Source organism: Pteronotus mesoamericanus, unplaced genomic scaffold (genome assembly GCF_021234165.1).
Source record: "Pteronotus mesoamericanus isolate MK-2021 breed Mesoamerican mustached bat unplaced genomic scaffold, CSHL_Meso_final scaffold_651, whole genome shotgun sequence".
NCBI classification, from domain to species: domain Eukaryota; kingdom Metazoa; phylum Chordata; class Mammalia; order Chiroptera; family Mormoopidae; genus Pteronotus; species Pteronotus mesoamericanus.
Window position 1 is genome coordinate 46,680,704 of NW_026555325.1, and position 17,465 is coordinate 46,698,168.

General features: G+C 34.5%; 1 protein-coding gene across 2 annotated transcripts in view; it reads left to right on the forward strand.

The window, feature by feature from the left end:
* Positions 1-17,465, forward strand: part of PMS1 (PMS1 homolog 1, mismatch repair system component) — a 65,839-nt gene that overhangs the window by 24,152 nt on the left and 24,222 nt on the right. For both annotated transcript variants that reach the window (XM_054562565.1, XM_054562567.1), the window contains exons 5-6: positions 2,020-2,183; positions 13,324-13,440. In XM_054562565.1, coding sequence (XP_054418540.1) covers positions 2,020-2,183; positions 13,324-13,440 — 281 coding nt within the window. The remainder of the gene's footprint in view (positions 1-2,019; positions 2,184-13,323; positions 13,441-17,465) is intronic.

Here is a 17,465-nt window from a genome sequence, read left to right on the forward strand (position 1 = left end):
ATTCTCTTGTAAAATATGATAGTATATTCTAGAGCCTCCTCCCTATAGATAGATCATTATCACTTGGTACTTTTGTTTAAGGCTATATATTTTATTTTGAATCAGCAAAGTTTTCCATCACTAAATTTTATTTCAACATAATATTCTTGGCTTATTGGTAATTTTCAGTTTACTTTGAGGATATTTTTAGCTGCTAAAGCAATTACCAGTTAATATATATGGATTATATATAGTGTGGTCTTTGATATATAACATATATTTTAAAAATCAACATATATTTTTTCCTTTCACAAACACATTTATATTTTGCTCTACTGATTTCTCCCTGCCCTCCTACACACCATCTGTTAACAGCTACAGGATATGCCATTATATTTGTCACGGGCTAGTGGAGAACCCAGATGAGCAAAGGAACTGACTAGTGGACAACACAGATGAGTAAATAAGTAATAATAGTAAAAAGCAGCCGCTAGCTGCCAAGAGGAAAGTTAGCAAAATTTTCAAAAAAGAACATTTGAGTTGGAAAATGTTAGGTCAGAAGAGATGGTAGCATAACGTTTTAGCAAGAGAAGACTGATGGATATAGATTTCAAGAGACCATTGCTCTCTATGTAACCAGGAAAAGAAGAACACAATTTTAAAAATTGTATTTTTAAGAACCCATTGAAGTACTATGTCACAAAGAAGTTTAAATGAATTAAGTCGAAAAGAAAGATGACCTCTTCTATGATTAGAGACTAGTGGCCATTTGGCATCCCTGGAAACACTGAATCAGGAGGCATAGCAGGCAAAAGAACAGGCCTGCTAGAGGCAGGGGACCTTTTATGACCCTAGGAGAAACCAGCTGAACTTCGAATAGCCAGCCACATGTGAGTTGACATGACAGATTAGAAGATGGGAACCTCGAACACAGAGCTAGTTCACCCCAGATGCCAAATCTCAGGACTTTTACTGAGTAAGCAAGTGATGAAGAAAGCTGGAACTGAGCTAGAGACAGAAAGAAAGCTCTTAAAAGTCTTTCAGTGCTTAAGCCCCAAAGCATTGCTAGAGGAAGAGACCTGTTTCCGTCTTAAAGATACTTGAAACTGGAAGTGAACTGGAACTAAATGAAGAGGCACCTCAGCTCCAACACAGATAAACTGATTATATTGAAAAGATCCACTCCTCACCCTAGCTGCTTGACAAGAGAAATGAAGTGCCTTCTCTGGAGGAAAGTATTGTCGACTTCATTATCTATTCTTTTGTACACAATGCCTAGCAAAAATAAGAATATTAAGAGATGTGAAAAAAGGAAAATGAGATCCATAGTCAAGAGAAAAAATAGTTCATATAATCAGACTCATAAATCATCCAGATATTTAAAGTAGCATTTAAGAACTTTTAGAACAACTGTTAATGTTAAAGAATTTGGAGGAAAACATGGTTCTGATTTCATGGTGTTTTTTTTTTTAAACAAAAACTAATTATTAACCTGATATTTTAACAGTATAGTTTTTTAAACCTTTATTTAACTTCTCATTAAATAAATTAAGTTTAAAAAAATACCCTGTTTTGAATACTTGTTCAGAAGAAGAGGCCATAAATTAAACCACGCAATTAGATATTTCAGATAAGAATTTTTTGTGAAATAATTAAGGTTATGACATAGGCTATGTAGACACCTATCTGTTATATTTTAAAGTGTAGATTAAGCATTATCCCCAGGTGGTTTGAATACCAGCAGGATATTTAAGATACTACACTCTGTTGAGCCCATGTTTTTCTGCAGTGATAGAAATAAGATTGTTCTTGTTTATACCATGTAGAAGAGATCATTCTTAGGAGGTCAGGCCTGTTACAAATAAAAGAGTCTATCTAGCACAGGATCAGGATAGCTTGCAATTGAGTCTCCTTGGGTTCCCAAAGTTGGAGGATGACTGGCCTTCAGTAATAGACAGGGTTTATTACTGGCTGTGTATGGATTTGAAAATCTGAAGTTCCTTCCACATCTAAATAAGCTTTCCTCTTACCTGCCAACAGGTACAACCGTTACTGCTTTAAGATTGTTTAAGAATCTACCTGTAAGAAAGCAATTTTACTCAACTGCTAAAAAATGTAAAGATGAAATAAAGAAGGTCCTAGATCTCCTCATGAGCTATGGAATACTTAAACCTGACTTAAGGATTCTCTTTATACATAACAAGGTAAGTTACTGTTCTTTTATAAAATTTTTTTTTGTATATGATATAATAAAGGGACAGTGTATTTTTATCTGAATCAGATATATAGAGTCTTTTTCAGAAATTTTTCTGCATTTGTTTAGTTTAATCTTAGTAAATAAAGATTCTTTACCTAATATCTATATACAGTCTCCTTGAACCTAATATTTCTTAATTTCTAAGCTCAGCATTCTGCCAGCAGTCTTTTCTATCCAGGAAATATTTGAGTACTCATAAGTATGAAGACAAAGACTCATTCTTTTCCTATAAGGAGTTCACAATTAAGTGACAGTTTTAATCATCTATTCTAAATTGTTTCTTTGGAAGAGTTTGTATTTTAAAGGACTCACTACCTCATTTTTTCCATTTTTCAAAGGGCTGATGAGGAACTCTTGTTGACTGATAAATCTTGGGGGAAAGAAAAGTTCACATAATTTGATTGTTTTTCAATAAAATTCTACATGTGTACCTCAAAATAATTAATGGAAGGAGAGCAGAACCACACTACAGAAGTATGAAAGTCTGACAGGGAGTGAGGAATTAACGTTGATTAAAGACCTACCTAATGCCAGGACCTATCTAGGTGCATTAAACGCCTGTAATCCACAGCTACAATCAACTAAGGTAGACATACCAGTTTTGCAGTTGTCCTCTGAAGTGCACTTAGGGAGGTTCAGTACTTTGCTCTGTGTTGCCCAGCTAGTATTGTTATGATGGGATTTGAAACGAACATGCCTACAGAATTTCAGGTCTTTATTGTGTTGCTTCTCATTTTAATAGTACTCTATATTGATATAGTTCTTTGCCGGGTTTAGAGTACTTAATAATACAGCATTATTTCTATTTGTGTGGGGAACTTGAAGTTCAAAGTGATCAAAGGAATTGTTTTCGCAAAGTAATCAAAGGACTCATTTTATATTTTCTAGTAAGTAATAGTGCTGAGGTCAGAACAGTTTTCATCCAGTTTTCTTTCTTCTCCATGTGTTTTTACTTGTTATTAAGATTTTGTATTGAACCAAGCTGTGGTGAAATATTTATGATAAAATATTTGGTCATAAAAATATTAAAAACAGAAAAACATAAAGAATAGGCAACCATCTGCTCCTTCTGGCATAGAGCTCAACCAAATGATACCTTAATGTCCCTTCCAGCTCTACCATGCTGTGATTCCTCAGGATGTTGATAGATGGAGGCTCACCCTGCTAATATGAATAACTGTATGACCTTGATCCAAAGGACATTTAGTAATTAAAAGTTCAATATACCCAATTAAAAAGAGATCAAAGACAGAAGAAACAATGATAAGAAAATAGATGGAAATGTGAAATATTAAGATAGGAACTACGTATTTATAAAAATGAGTACAACTAAAGAGAAAAGTTGAGTAAGAAAAAAAACATAAGAATAAAACAAGATTATTGCCTCATGTAATACAAATGAATACTTAAAGTCAAATATACATATATCATATATATAAAGTTTATATATGTATATAAATATGTCTTATAAACTTTTCATAAGTTTATATTATTTTCCCAGCTACTATAAGATCATCAGTATAGGCATTTTCTTTTGAGAATGGGAAGTAGGGTTTTATAATATTCTGCATTTTATTATTTCTGGAGGACAGTGTATCTGAACTTACAGTATATTGTGCAAGCACAAGTCCCTCAATGGCCTTCAGTAATTTCAGGTCCTGGAGAGTGGGCTGAGAACGTTATACTATTAAAGTAATGTAAGATTATCAAAAGTCTTACAGTAAAGTTAGGTATTAGCTATTATTACAGAAAGACGTCACAGACTAAATTACAAGCAGTCTATCTTCAAGTTTTTTTCTCTTAGTACAATTGTTTTTCTACTTTTTTATTTCTCAGTAGTGTTGTTGCACCTCAAATTTTAAAATGTATTGTTAAATTCCCAAAATTACGTTGCCACATTTTCTTAAATCTTTTTGAACATTGATTACAGTTCTTGTCTTAGTCTTTTTCTTTTAAACATGCTAACTTTTATCACATTTTATGTACTTTTCTGAAGAATATTTTATGCTTTTGCTTAAAATTTAAACATGACAATATTGGCATTTTTTCTTTTTTCTTTTTTAAAAATTTCTTTTGCATTAGAAACAAACAATCACACATAATATGAGAAGTACTATTGCTATTTTGACATCTTGGATTAGATAGTGTTCCTTCTTTTTATGAAGGTTTAACCTGCCAGGACATTCTTTGAATACTGATAATGTTGATGTTCTTGCCAGTATGGTTATGTTAGAAAGAGGTGTTTTTCTTCTTTCATCATCATGTTCCTTGAAAGCATATTGAATAATGTGACAGCCAAAGGGAAATAATTTACAAGTGGATTCGATGAGTTTATTTAAAGTAGATAATATTTGAAGAAATGCTAGAATTGTTCCTTAGGATGAGCACTACAGTTTTCATCTTTAATTTTTAATAACAAATCCTGTGGAGTCCTGTTGCATATATTTTCATTTATAAAGTAGTTATTTTCCATAATTAGAAGTTTTTCTCAGTGTGATAATATATGAAACCAACTTAGCTATTCTTGGCTGTTTCACATGTACATGAGTAAGTCTGTAGGTCACGAGTTCAGAGCATAACGTTAAATGTATGAGTTCAGATAAAAGACACTTGTTGACTTTTGTCAGTATTTTCTTTTGCAGAAAATATTGTTTGTAGTTTTAAAAATTGAATTGAATTTTTGTCTTAATAATTAGAAGCCCACTGATATTGCAAATGCTGAATTGGTTGCCATTTATATAAGGAGGTTTTAACTGGTACAAAAGAGAAGTGATTGAAGGAATGACTCCCCACTTATCGTACTTCCATGTAATGTGAGTGCCAAGGCTTATTGAGACTTCATGTATCTTAGAGGTTTGGAAGAATGGTGACACAGCTTTGAAGAGCTGTGTTTCCAAGATTCTGGGAAAAGGCAGGGCATTAGCCAGTAGCAGAAACCCAGAAAACTGGCTGTGGGGATTTGTTAGTGAGTGTGGTGGCCCCCTCTCTTGACACAGTTTTTGGGTCTCTAGGAAGATGGTGGTGGCCAAAAATTTTGGAGGAGGTAGTAACCAAAAATGAGAAAGAAGGGACACATTTATTGAACTGCAAATTAAAGAAATAAGTGGTAGCTTATAATCTGTGTCGCCTACATTTATGGTGTTCTCTTTGCATCTTTTTTATTTTATTCTTTTTTACATATTTTCACTTTTACTCCAGAACTTTTAAATGTCCCACTTTTGTTTCAGCTGTGCTATGAGGAATCAAGGAAAAGTCTTTGCCCACAATTAGACCAATGTTAAAGGGGCATGCCCTCTTCCCCCATCCCAGCCTGGGTTGTGGAGGCAGTATAGTCAAAGAGAAGTTCCAATTTAGAACTTTGGTTTAAATGTCCCTTCCTTATGAAGAAAGTATTCTTTTAGTTCCAACCTTGAAAGTTTGGGTGGGTTTTGTTTTTGTGTCTTTTTTAATTAATGAAAGCAGGTGTCTATTTAGATATATTGTAAAGTTAGCGTGGGGCTGATTATCGATCATGATTTGTTGGTTGTTGTTTTTTTCTTTTCCTACTTGTAATTTAGTGATAACTAAATTTTTTAAAAGTGGTTCTCATGTCCTATTCTGTTTTAGTAAGTTCTTTTACTTTTCACCTAACTTCTATGAAGTACTCCAGAGTGGGGCAAAAGTAGGTTTACAGTTGTGAGTACACAAAATAGTTTTTTTTAAATTATTTGTTAACTACTATATTATTTTCCAATATGAACAACTGTAAACCTACTTTTGCCACACCCTGTATATAGTAGAAATGGGAGGTAATACATAAATCAAATTTTAATGTAGTTGATTTCTGAGTTTGATGTTTATGCACAATCTTAAAGGAGTGTCTGAAGTCTTCCTCTGTTCCCAGAAAGACTTAGTTACTTCTCGACTTTTTCCATAACATTTTCTACATATTTCTATTATGTCATTGTTAATTTGTTGGCAATGAATTACATTCTGTCTCCCTTTCTCAACAACTGTTTTGGGAGGGAGGGATACATCTTATCTGTATTTCCTTTTCTCGGTGCATATAGCACAGAATGGAATACTAAATGAATTAGGTAGTGCTAAAATCAAAATATAAATTTATATAGCACCAATTTTAAACACTCTGATGTCTTTCTAACCTTTCTCATACTCTTAATTCATGAAGTGAATCTTCTGAGGATTCATTCTTTCGGATTCCCCAGCGACCTCTTAGATTTTTACAGAGTATATTCTCACTTGTATCCACAGATATTATTCTAGTTGTTGTTTTTGTGTTTTTGTTTTTGTTTTTTTCCTGACATCTACGTCACCAATAATGTCTTCATTATAATTGGTCAGGAAATAGGGACTTCGGCACAATGGGAGGAAACACTTAACAGGGACACAGTCTCTAACAGCTGTCAATTTAATATACATTATTTCTACTGAGTTAACTAGAACCATATAATTATTCCTTTACAGATCCTCTAACTAAATACATATTATATACTTACTGTTTATCCTAATACATTTTTCTACTCCAAGACAGTAGATTTCTCTTCTGATTGGTAATACCCAGAGAACTTTCCACAAATCTAGCTTTTTGAGCTTAGCCCAATAAAAGGTGGTAAACTAATCTCTAAGGCTGTAAGAATGTATGCTTATATCTTGGGCAATTCCTCTTTTCCGTCACCTACAGGTTTTAATGAGATGATTCATATATCAAGTCGTAAAATAGTAGAAGGTATAAGGATTGCTAGATCTTTACAACTGGGGAGAACCACTGAAAACCATTTTGTCATGCCCCAGATCTTTTAGCAAAAAGAGTATTTTTGTTTCTGCCCCTTCCCATTTTATCTTCATGTGACCACTCAAGAGTTTGAGTGGATTACCCAATAACTTAACTGTTGAATACGGTAGAGGATGGCCTAAATTTCACATCTGTTAATTTTAATACAACATTCATTCTCCTTTGGCTTCTTTACAACGTCTAGACACAGGTTGAGTAGGTGCCCTCAAACAGTTATGTGACGGCCTACACTCTGAAAGAACTCACCGTATAAGTGAGAAAGTAGGTGTGAAAATATATGAACATTTAAATAGATGAAAACTTGTTTAATGATATTGATAATACTATAGAAATTGAGAGGAGGGAACATTTACCTCAGACTAGAACAATCAAGAAAGACTTCGTAGTGGACGTGTAGCGTAAGACAACTTCTCTCTCTTCCATGCTTCATCTGCAGTGTCAGATGGGATTCCCATTAACTCTTACTATCATGGCAAGACCTTAAAAGTCAGAATTTTGCAACTGTTAACTGTTTTTGGACTATCATTCCTAACCTTTCATGTTTTTATTCCTGTTTATGTCAAGGAACACAAAAAGCTTTGATATCTCAAATTCCTTATCACCCTGGACTTTTATTCTCATACAAATCATTACTTTTTCTAACTCTGTCTCTCACACATCCCTATCTCCTAACATGCCCCATTTCATGGTAAGTCAAATAAAATCTCCTGTGTCCTTAGCCTTTTCTTTGATTACATTCTCGTTCTAATTGACATCTGGCTCTCCCTGAGAGCAGTGTATGCCCTGCAACCTTTTCAAATGATGGCTGATTTCTCATACCTATTTCTTTTTTTTATTTTTAATTTTTTTGTTCAGTTAGTTGTCCTCATTTTTCTCCCCATTGCTCTCCCCTGCCTCATCCAACCCCTGCCTCGTCCAGCCCCCGCTCCCAAAGACAATCCCTGTCCCAGTGTCCTTGTCCGTGGGTCCTTTGTACATGTTCTCCTTCTTTCCCCCATTATCCCGCTCCCCTCCTCTGGTCACTGTCATTTTGTTCCTTATTTCCATGTGTTTGGTTCTTTTTTGCTCATTTGTTTGTTTTATTCATTAGATTTCACTTATAGGTGAGATCATATGGTATTTGTCTTTCACCACTTGCTTATTTCACTTAGCATAATACTCTCCAGTTCCATCCATGCTATCGCAAAGGGTAGGAGTTTCTTCTTTCTTTCTGCTGTGTAGTATTCCATTGTGTAAATGTACCACAGTTTTTTGACCCACTCATTTACTGGTGGGCACTTAGGCTATTTCCAGCACTTGGTTATTGTAAATAATGCTGCTATGAACATTAGGGTGCATAGGTTCTTTTGAACTGATAATTCAGGATTCTTAGTGCATATTCCCAGCAGTGGGATTGCTGGATCAAAAGGCAGTGCCATTTTAGTTTTTTGAGGAAATTCTATACTGCTTTCCACGGTGGCTGCACCACTCTGCATTCCCACAAACAGTGTTCTCTCACCTATTTCTTAGATCATTGTGTCTCATTGCAACTTCAGACCTTTCTCCTCTCCATCTAAAAAATATCACTCAGCTTTCAATCTTGTTCTTTAGACTTTCAGATTACTATCACTCTGGTGAATTCAGTATCCCCTATGTAGTCTTTTGTAGATTCTCAGATCTTTTACCCCTCTCCTCCAAGGATTTTATTCTGCATCCTGCCTTAGCCATTTATTCCTATAGCTAAACTGTATACCTAGTCATTGCTAAAAACTGCGCCTCCTCCATAATTTCAGTGTTAAGTAGTTTAGTCTCTATCACCTTTCTCTCCAGCTTATTCCCTACAAAAAAATCCTTTGACTCTATTGGACCTTTGTTTCTTCATCTTCTGTCTTTTAACTGTTTCTTGTCCCTGTTGTCCTCAGTTCTCTCCATACCCTGCTTTTAAATTAGATGGTATTAGAAAATAGGAGATGAGTATGGAAAAGTTGCTTGGGTCTACATTTTAATCTTAAGGACCTTGTGTACCTTACATGGGGATTTGGTCTTCTTACCACGTGGGTAAAAGGGAATAAAATAAGGAGTTTCAGTAGGAAACTAATAAGATAATTCTCATGGCAGTTGGAGGACAGACCGAATTATATATAACAGTTGTGTAATTGAAGAAGCTGATTTAGCAGTCAAGGTAATTGCACAGAGAATGGAGAAGAGTGCCTAGCAAGAAAAACATTTCTGATGTAGATATAATAAGATTTAATATGCAATTGGAAATAATCTTTCTTTTTTTAGAGATCACAAAGAAGGGGTATCTACAATCTCGCTTTGAAAGTTATGCTAAGATTAACTATGTTTTTAAATTTTATTTACATTTAAATTATATCATTACATGGTTCAAAAACCAAGAAGTATGAAAAGGTAGAGTAGAAAAATTACTTTTATCTTTGTCTCTCATCTTCCTAGATCTTATAAGCAACCACCACCCTCCCTCCCCCTCCAAAATAAAAGGTAAAGTTACCAGTTTCTTTGTAACTTTCAGAAGTAGTTATGCATACTCTATTCCAAAAAATGAATATAAAATAAGAAACATTTAAGCAGAGTCAAAGTATGGATAAGAGGATTTTAATTCATAATTGTGCCAAATATATTTTACCAAGATAGAATTCTTTTTAAAATTCTGAGGCTGTTTAGCAAGAATAAAATCATAACTTATTATGTTAATATAATGTGATATGCTTTAACAATAGTATTGATATTGTGGTGGATTAATACATAATTTTATACTGAATTCAGAACATTTAGCACTCTCTTAGTGATAAGCTTCTGTAGCTAATATCATTTCATATTGCCAATGTGAGGGGAAAAAAATTCTCATTTCCTGTAAGTTTTTGTGCCCCTGCCCTTTCTGGACCAGAGTCAGTACAAATACATATCCTGGAAGAGATAGCAGTACATGCAAATTAGTTACATCAACTTGTAAGGCCTTGGAAGTAGTTAAAATTTCTTTCAGTACATCCATGAGTATAGTTTGCATTCAGAGTTTGTGTGCACTCTAGGCCAATATGTATAATTTTATTTCTTATTAATGAAGGAGTCTACTTTTCACAGGCAGTTCTTATTAGTATTGCTTTTGGAATTAATTGTGTATCATCTGCGTACAATCTCCTTTTCCCTGTTATCACAAATTGCCTCCACAATTGAAGTTTGCTAATTAAATATTGAGTATTCTCATTTAATTTTATTTCCTTCAAATAGTATATGTCAATTAAGTAAGAATAGTGGCAAGATATATTTACATATATCTTCAGTTAACTACATGGTGTGCACGTAATAATATATTTTTGATTGAGGTGTTTTTTGCACTGTCATCACACTGACTAGAGTCGGATTCTTACTTGGCACATCCAGACACTTCAACTTTGTGTGACCTAAATAGAAAACATATGGGGGCGTGTGTGTGTATTTTTAGCACATGTTAACCTTTCGGCCTAAGGGCAAAATATATGAAAAGCTTCAGGAAGTGACAAGAAAATTCCTGTTTTAGAACATAATATAGGATTGATTAAATGATAGAGAAAGTAAACTAAAAACTATCTGCTGAAGAAAATGTATTTAAAAGTTCAACTTCATCTAGATCCTTCACTTTTAATTACCACTTTTTTTAGTTCTTTAATATGTTTTGAAAATGAATCTTAATTGCCTAATTGTGAAGATTGAATTTATTGGTAGACTATCATTTATTGCTAGCACAACTGTAACTAGTTTAAAAAATGCCCCTAAAGTAGCCCCTTTGATGCAGTAATTGCCTGATGTGAAAAAATGTTCCAGAACTATCAGCAGTGTTTACTTAAAACATTTTTTTTTTACATTTAGTGGTTCTCATTTGTCACAGCTTTTTTAGAACCCATTTCCTCAATAATCAACAAAGATTTATATTATAGGAATCACCTGAAACATCACTTTAATATAAATTAAACAGTATGATGTTTACATTAGAAGTATCCCAAGTTTTATATCTGTATTCAGTGTGCTGAGATTTTAAAGATTTTGTGTATTTATTTTTAGAGAGGGGAAGGGAGGAAGAGAGGAAGAGAAACATCAATGTGTGGTTGCCTCACGCGCGCCCGCTACCAGGGGGATCTGGGCCGCAAGCCAGGCATGGGCCCTAGACTGGGAATTGAACCAGTGACTCTTTGGTATGCAGGCCAATGCTCAATACACTGAGCCACACCAGCGAGGGATAGTAATTTATTTTTAAAGTATATTTTATATATATGTATGTCAGCATCAAGTAGCATAGCTTTGAAGAGGTAAATTTTTTGTCAATACCTTTTTTTTTTTTTAAACCCTCACCAGAGGATATATTCTGTTGATGACAGAGAGAGAGAGAGAGAGAGAGAGAGAGAGAGGGAGAGAGGGAGAGAGAGAGAGAGAGAGAGAGAGGGAGAGAGAAAGAGAGGGAAACATCAATGTAAAAAAGAAACATTGATCGGTTGGTTGCCTGCCTTGCACTTCCTGAACCAGCATCGAAATGTAACCACAACCTAGGTATGTGCCCTGAGAAGGGATTGAACCCACAACCTTTTGGTGTACAGGATGGCATTCCAACCAACCGTGCCACCAGGCCAGGGCAGCAAATAAGTATTTATTGTTCAACTATTTTTTTGGTAAAAGTAACCCGTGAACTGGAAAGTACAAAGCAGGAGCATCTCTCTCCAATGTAGTTTCAGATTATTTAGAACTTTACCTGCTGTTTGTTATTTTAATATTGCCCCTTAAAGCACCAGCTCCTGGCCAGCATAAAATAACAGCCGTAACAGCAGAAGCCAGCACTTCTTGGTCTTTTTACACAAACACACAGGAAGCACAAATATTACAGTCTGGCAGTTCCTCAAAAAATAAACAGTTACACTGCATTACCTAATGGTTCCACTTCTTGATATATACCCAAGAGAAATGAAAAGATGTCAAAACAAAAACTTGTGCATGAGTATTCCCAGCACCATCATTTATAATAACCAAAAAGTGGAAATAATGCAAACGTCCATCATCCAAGAAAAGGTAAGTCTAATAATGTATAGCCATACAACAGAATCATATTTAGCCACTAAAAAGGAGTGAAGTACTGATACAACGTGGATAAACCTTGAAAACATGGTGCTCAGTGAAAGAAGCCACTCACAAAAGATTTGTGATTATTAAATGTATGATTGCATATATATGAAATACCCAAAGTAGGCAAACTTATAGAGGTAGAACATAATTTAATGTGATTACTTGGGGTGAAAGTAGAGGGAAATGGGGAGTGACTGATAATGGATACAGGGTTTCTTTTGGAGTGAAAAAATTTTTCTAAGATTATAGTCATAATTGCACAACTCTAAATATACCAAAAACCATTAAATCATACACTTAAAATTGGTGAATGGTAATAGCATGTGAATTATATCTCAATAAAACTAATTTTTAAAAAAAGAAAGGAAAGTTTGCTTTGAATTTCCTAAAGCAAAGTAGTAAAAACATAATTTCTAATGTGTATATGATACGGCAGCCAGCAGTCTGAATCTTACAAAACAAAAATCTAGATTTCAATTCCACTAGCAAAATACATTCTTTTCCTTGTTCCTTAAATAAATTAGTGTTTATTGGGCCCTGCTGGGTATCTGACAGTGTTCCTGGTACCAGGAACTCAATAATGTTCCTGATTCTTCTTCACCTTCACATGCAGTCATCATGTCACATCAAGTCGATTTCATATTCTTTAGTCCACAATTGCTAAATCATAGTCAGTTCTCTGTATATAAAAGTTAGTTACAAAGGTAATTTTTAAAGAGCATGCATTATCCCAAATTTTTATACCAGTTTGACTATTTACACAAATCTTACAGTGTAGCTCTCCATCCTTAGTAATATCTTACCTGGAGTAATAATTCAATTTAAATATACTCTGAAATATATACTCTAAAGTTTAGAACAGAAAGAAAATGAATATTTAATGAAACTGTTTTATGCCAGACACTGGCCTAAGTGTCTGCCTCCATTGCATATTTTCATCTTTCAGTAACTCTGAGAGAGAAATATTCTTAGTGATCTTGTAGAAAGGAGAAAACTGAAGCTAAGGGAAATAAAGTAAGTTGTACACTGCAACATGTACAGCTACTAAAATTCCAAACCAACACTATCAGATTTTGTATGAATCCCTTCCAAATGATACTGAAAATATAAACTAGGATGAAGGCTAAATATAGAAATAAATGGTATAAGTATTTGAGTATGGTAAATCTAAATTGTATTAAAAGTTACCTGTGTCTTTTGTCCCAAGGCAATTATTTGGCAGAAAACCAGAGTATCAGATCATAAGATGGCTCTCATGTCTGTTCTGGGGACTACTGTTATGGGCAACATGGAGTCCTTTCAGTACCATTCTGAAGAATCTCAGGTATACAACAAAAATGTTTTTTTCAATTGGAATTTACCAAGGAAACTATTAACATATTTCCTTGTTGGGGGTTTGGGGTGGCAAGAGGGGTGTTTTTGTTTTGTTTTGTTTTGTTTTATTCTTAACATTTTTACCAAATACATGTATGAGGTAAAACACAAGCTAGATACAGAGCTTTATATTAAACCTCTCTCCTCATTTCTGCTTTTTGTATATTCTTTGTTTTTAATTTTAACTATTGTGCTTACATTAATTTTCTTAATGATTTTCGTTTTAGGATCTTACCTATATACTTTCCACTATGAAAGAAAGAGTTGAGCTCCTACCTTCATTTTCCCTTTTTCTAAATAATATACTCCAACTTCATTTTTTTTCTTTCCTTTTTTTATATCTATCACCTTCAGAGCGTGTTGCCTGTTTCTTGAGTCCCTATAGTATTGAATGTAGTAATTAACACCCCCACTCTTATTTTTACTTGCCCTTTCCTCTCAGTCATGTCAGTTCTATTTTTACGTTATCAAGCTTATATTTTCTTATGTAACCATTTTTAAGTCTTCCATCTTTTATTTGAGGATTGATTGTAAAAGTTGAAAGTTTATATGGAGTATACATTACTACAACTAAAAATAACCTTCATTACAAACCAAAATATGTGCTAAAATTACATTTCCTCTGTAAGGACCCATTTTTATGTCTCTGTGCCATACAAATGAGAATATTTCTATTGTTGCAACTGAATGAAATCTCCCATTGGTTTTTCTGGGCTTTTCAGAATTTTTTCTTTTTTTGAAGTGAAGAAACTGTCTTCATCATTTCAGCAATAAAATCCAGCTCTTTCAGTTACTCTTACTGTAACTTGTAACCCATTTCATTCCATTGTTTTTGAATGCATTATTCCTAGAACCTGCTCATTTTGCATTTGGAGTGTTTGAGTGTCAAGCATTGGGCACAATTCTCATTTTGGGCTTTCTTTTCATTGAAGTACTGGTTGTTTCAACTATTTCTGTATCCCATACCTTCCTCTTTTTTGATACTCATTCTCTCTTTTTTTTTTTTAATGTTGTTCAATTACAGTGTAACTTCCACAGAAAGGGAACATGAGAGGTAAACTTTCGTGTCTGAGTGACTTTATTTTACACTTTCTCTTGTTGATACTCTGGTAGACATGCAATTCTAGATTAAAAATAATTTTTCTTCAAGACTTTGAAGATACTGAGTATTTTTTGACCATCCATTGTTACTAATGGAAGATTAATACATTCCAGTTCATTCTTTCTAGGCAATGTTTTTTTCCTAACTGAAAGTACTTCAGCTCTTTCCTTCATCTTTAATTTTATAAGAATGTGTGTAGGTGTATGTCTTTTATTATACATTTGCTTATTATGCTTAGCTCTTTGTGTGAAACCTTCTGAATCTGAAGACATTTCTTTTTCAGTTCTGAGTTATGTACTTTGATCTGTCATTACTTTCATAATTTTTTTGTTTTTTAATGAAAGCCCTATTGTTGATTAGGACCTCTTGTTTTTCTGTTAGGTTTTTGTTTTTGTTTTTCAAGTTTTCCATCTTTTTTCTGTAAGTTTTTGGAGATCTTGATTTTTTTTTATACCTTCTTATTTTTCTATTTATTCTGAAAGTATTATGTTCAATTTCAAAGAGCACTTTAAAGTTGTATCACTTCTTTGAAACTTTTTATGGTTTTATGGATACAAAATCTTTGTTTCTGTTTTTTAATTATTTTTCCCTGGAATAATCTTTTTCTTAAGGAGTCAGTTTTGTTTTGCTTATCAGATCTTTTCCTTCCAAGCCTCTCCTCTTGCAATCTTTTCCTCTGAATAGCAGTTCTGATTGGGAACTCGGGGTTTGTGGCTGGCCTTACTGTCAGGTTCCACTTACATGTTAAGTAATCAAGATCCTGGTCCTGTTCCTGGAGTCTGGGGGAATCACAAGTGCCATTTTGGGGTTGACGCTTACTCTGCAACCATACTAAGTTATGGACGGTGGCCAGTTATCCAAGTGCCCTGGGAAATTTATTTTATCCCTTTTCCTCCCCTCCCTGCCCTTCCTTCTTTTCCCTCCCCCCGCCACAGCACTAAATTAAATTGTAATTGGTTTATGGAAGATTGTCCCTTTTCATTTTCTTTATAGAAGAACCTTTTTGTATGTTCTTCTTGTGTCTGCTCACTTTAAGCCTGAAAGTTCTCCGTTCTTCTCATCCCTTTTTTCTTAATTTGTTGAAATCTCTATTCTACTTCTGGTTCCCCTCCTATTCTCTTTGCAGTATTGAGTATCATTTTAGTAGAGTCTTGGATGGGATCTTGCGCTCAGTTGATGTCCTAAGAGTCCTCTCTGCCCTAGGAACAACTCAGGTCAGCCTTGATAGTCAGGTGTAGTACCTGGAGTATGGCCATGATCTGACACGGATCCTGTTTTTTCAGAACTCGCTTAGTAGTTCTAGTTTCAATATACCTGAATGCCACCTTAGACTGGTTATGATGGCTGACTTGGGATAGTAAGGGTATTGTCTAAATTCCCATGGGTTCCCTGTGGCTTCATGGGACTTTATTGCCTACACTGTTAACTCAGGAAGCTTATGACAGAAGATCCATACTTGACATCTGTGGTAGCGTGCTCTAGAAACTCTTAACTGCCATAGTTTGGCCTGAAGACCGGCAGCATTAGCATCACCTAGAAGCTAGTTGTTATAGAATGAAGAGTCTAAGGCCTCACCCCAGACACACTAAATGAGAATCTGAATTTTAACAAGGTCTCCAGGTGCATACTGAAGAATGGAAAGTACTCATTTAGACCTTGGTCAATTATGATTCCATGCATTGACAGGACTATCTCATAAGCCAGTCCTGAAGTTGGAAATTTTTTTCTCTCATCTTTGTTGATTGAGATGGGTTGCCAGATTTATGCTTGCCCATTGATTTTTTTAAAAATCTTTCTTTGGGTTAAAATTGCATAAGGGCTGTTGGTAATTTATGATAGATACCAAAAGGTTTGGTGCACCATCGTGTAGTTATTTTTGCATGGAGGAATGGGAGAATTTGGAAAGCATGTGTTGCTGAGTGGCTCCAATTCTATGGGCTATAATAATGATAAATTTTTTTAGTGTCTCTCTGGTGAGAGTAATTATCTAATCAAATACCTTCTTCTGCTGTGCACTGTGTGTCTAAATGGGTATTGTTTTATGTCATTACCAGCCAACCCTCTCCATTCTGTGCTTTCTGGGCTTGTAAGGAGAGTTGTTTTATATCAGAGTTTCTTTGACCTCTTCTCATTTCTGGCCAAAAGCAATCTTAGGCTGTTTGCCAGCTGCCAATGGTTGCCCCTCTCACCACATTTTTATTCTCATTACATACCTTGAAGTTGTGAAACTTCGTCACCAAGGCGTCTTCACTGGACTAGGATGGTAGTTGCATAGGGAACCTTGGGTGTAGAGAATCTTGCTATCTCTCCTCCCATAATGTTAAAGTCAGTTTTCTTTCTACAGGAACTTATCTTTGGAAGAATCTCCTAGTTATAGATGGTGGCCTTAGCCATACCACTGCTGCGGCGGCATTTGTTACGCGTTTCCCACTGTGGCTTTGTTGCCTTAATGGAGCTCCTCCAGTTTTATTTTGAGGTTTTTTTGACATCTATCTTCTCTTTGATTTTTTTTTTCCTGCACAACTCCATGCTAAGTCTACGTGAATTCCTCAGTACTCCTTGATTTTTATTCCCATAACTATATATGCTATTTCTAGGATTCAGAATTTATTCATTTTCCTCTTCTTCTCTTCTAAACTTGATTTATAGCTATTAGTTTTGATTTCTTTATCTTCTGGCTTATTTACTCTTTAAAAGCATGGTACACATACTAATTTCAAAGTCCTGTTCATATTACTCTATCATTTCTACTTTCCTGAGAAAATACTCTCATTCTCTGCTATTTTATATGCGTTGAAATTTTAATTTGCAAAATCATCTTGAATGCAGGTTTATCATTTTTGTTGTTTTGAGTTTTCCCCTTCCTATGTTCT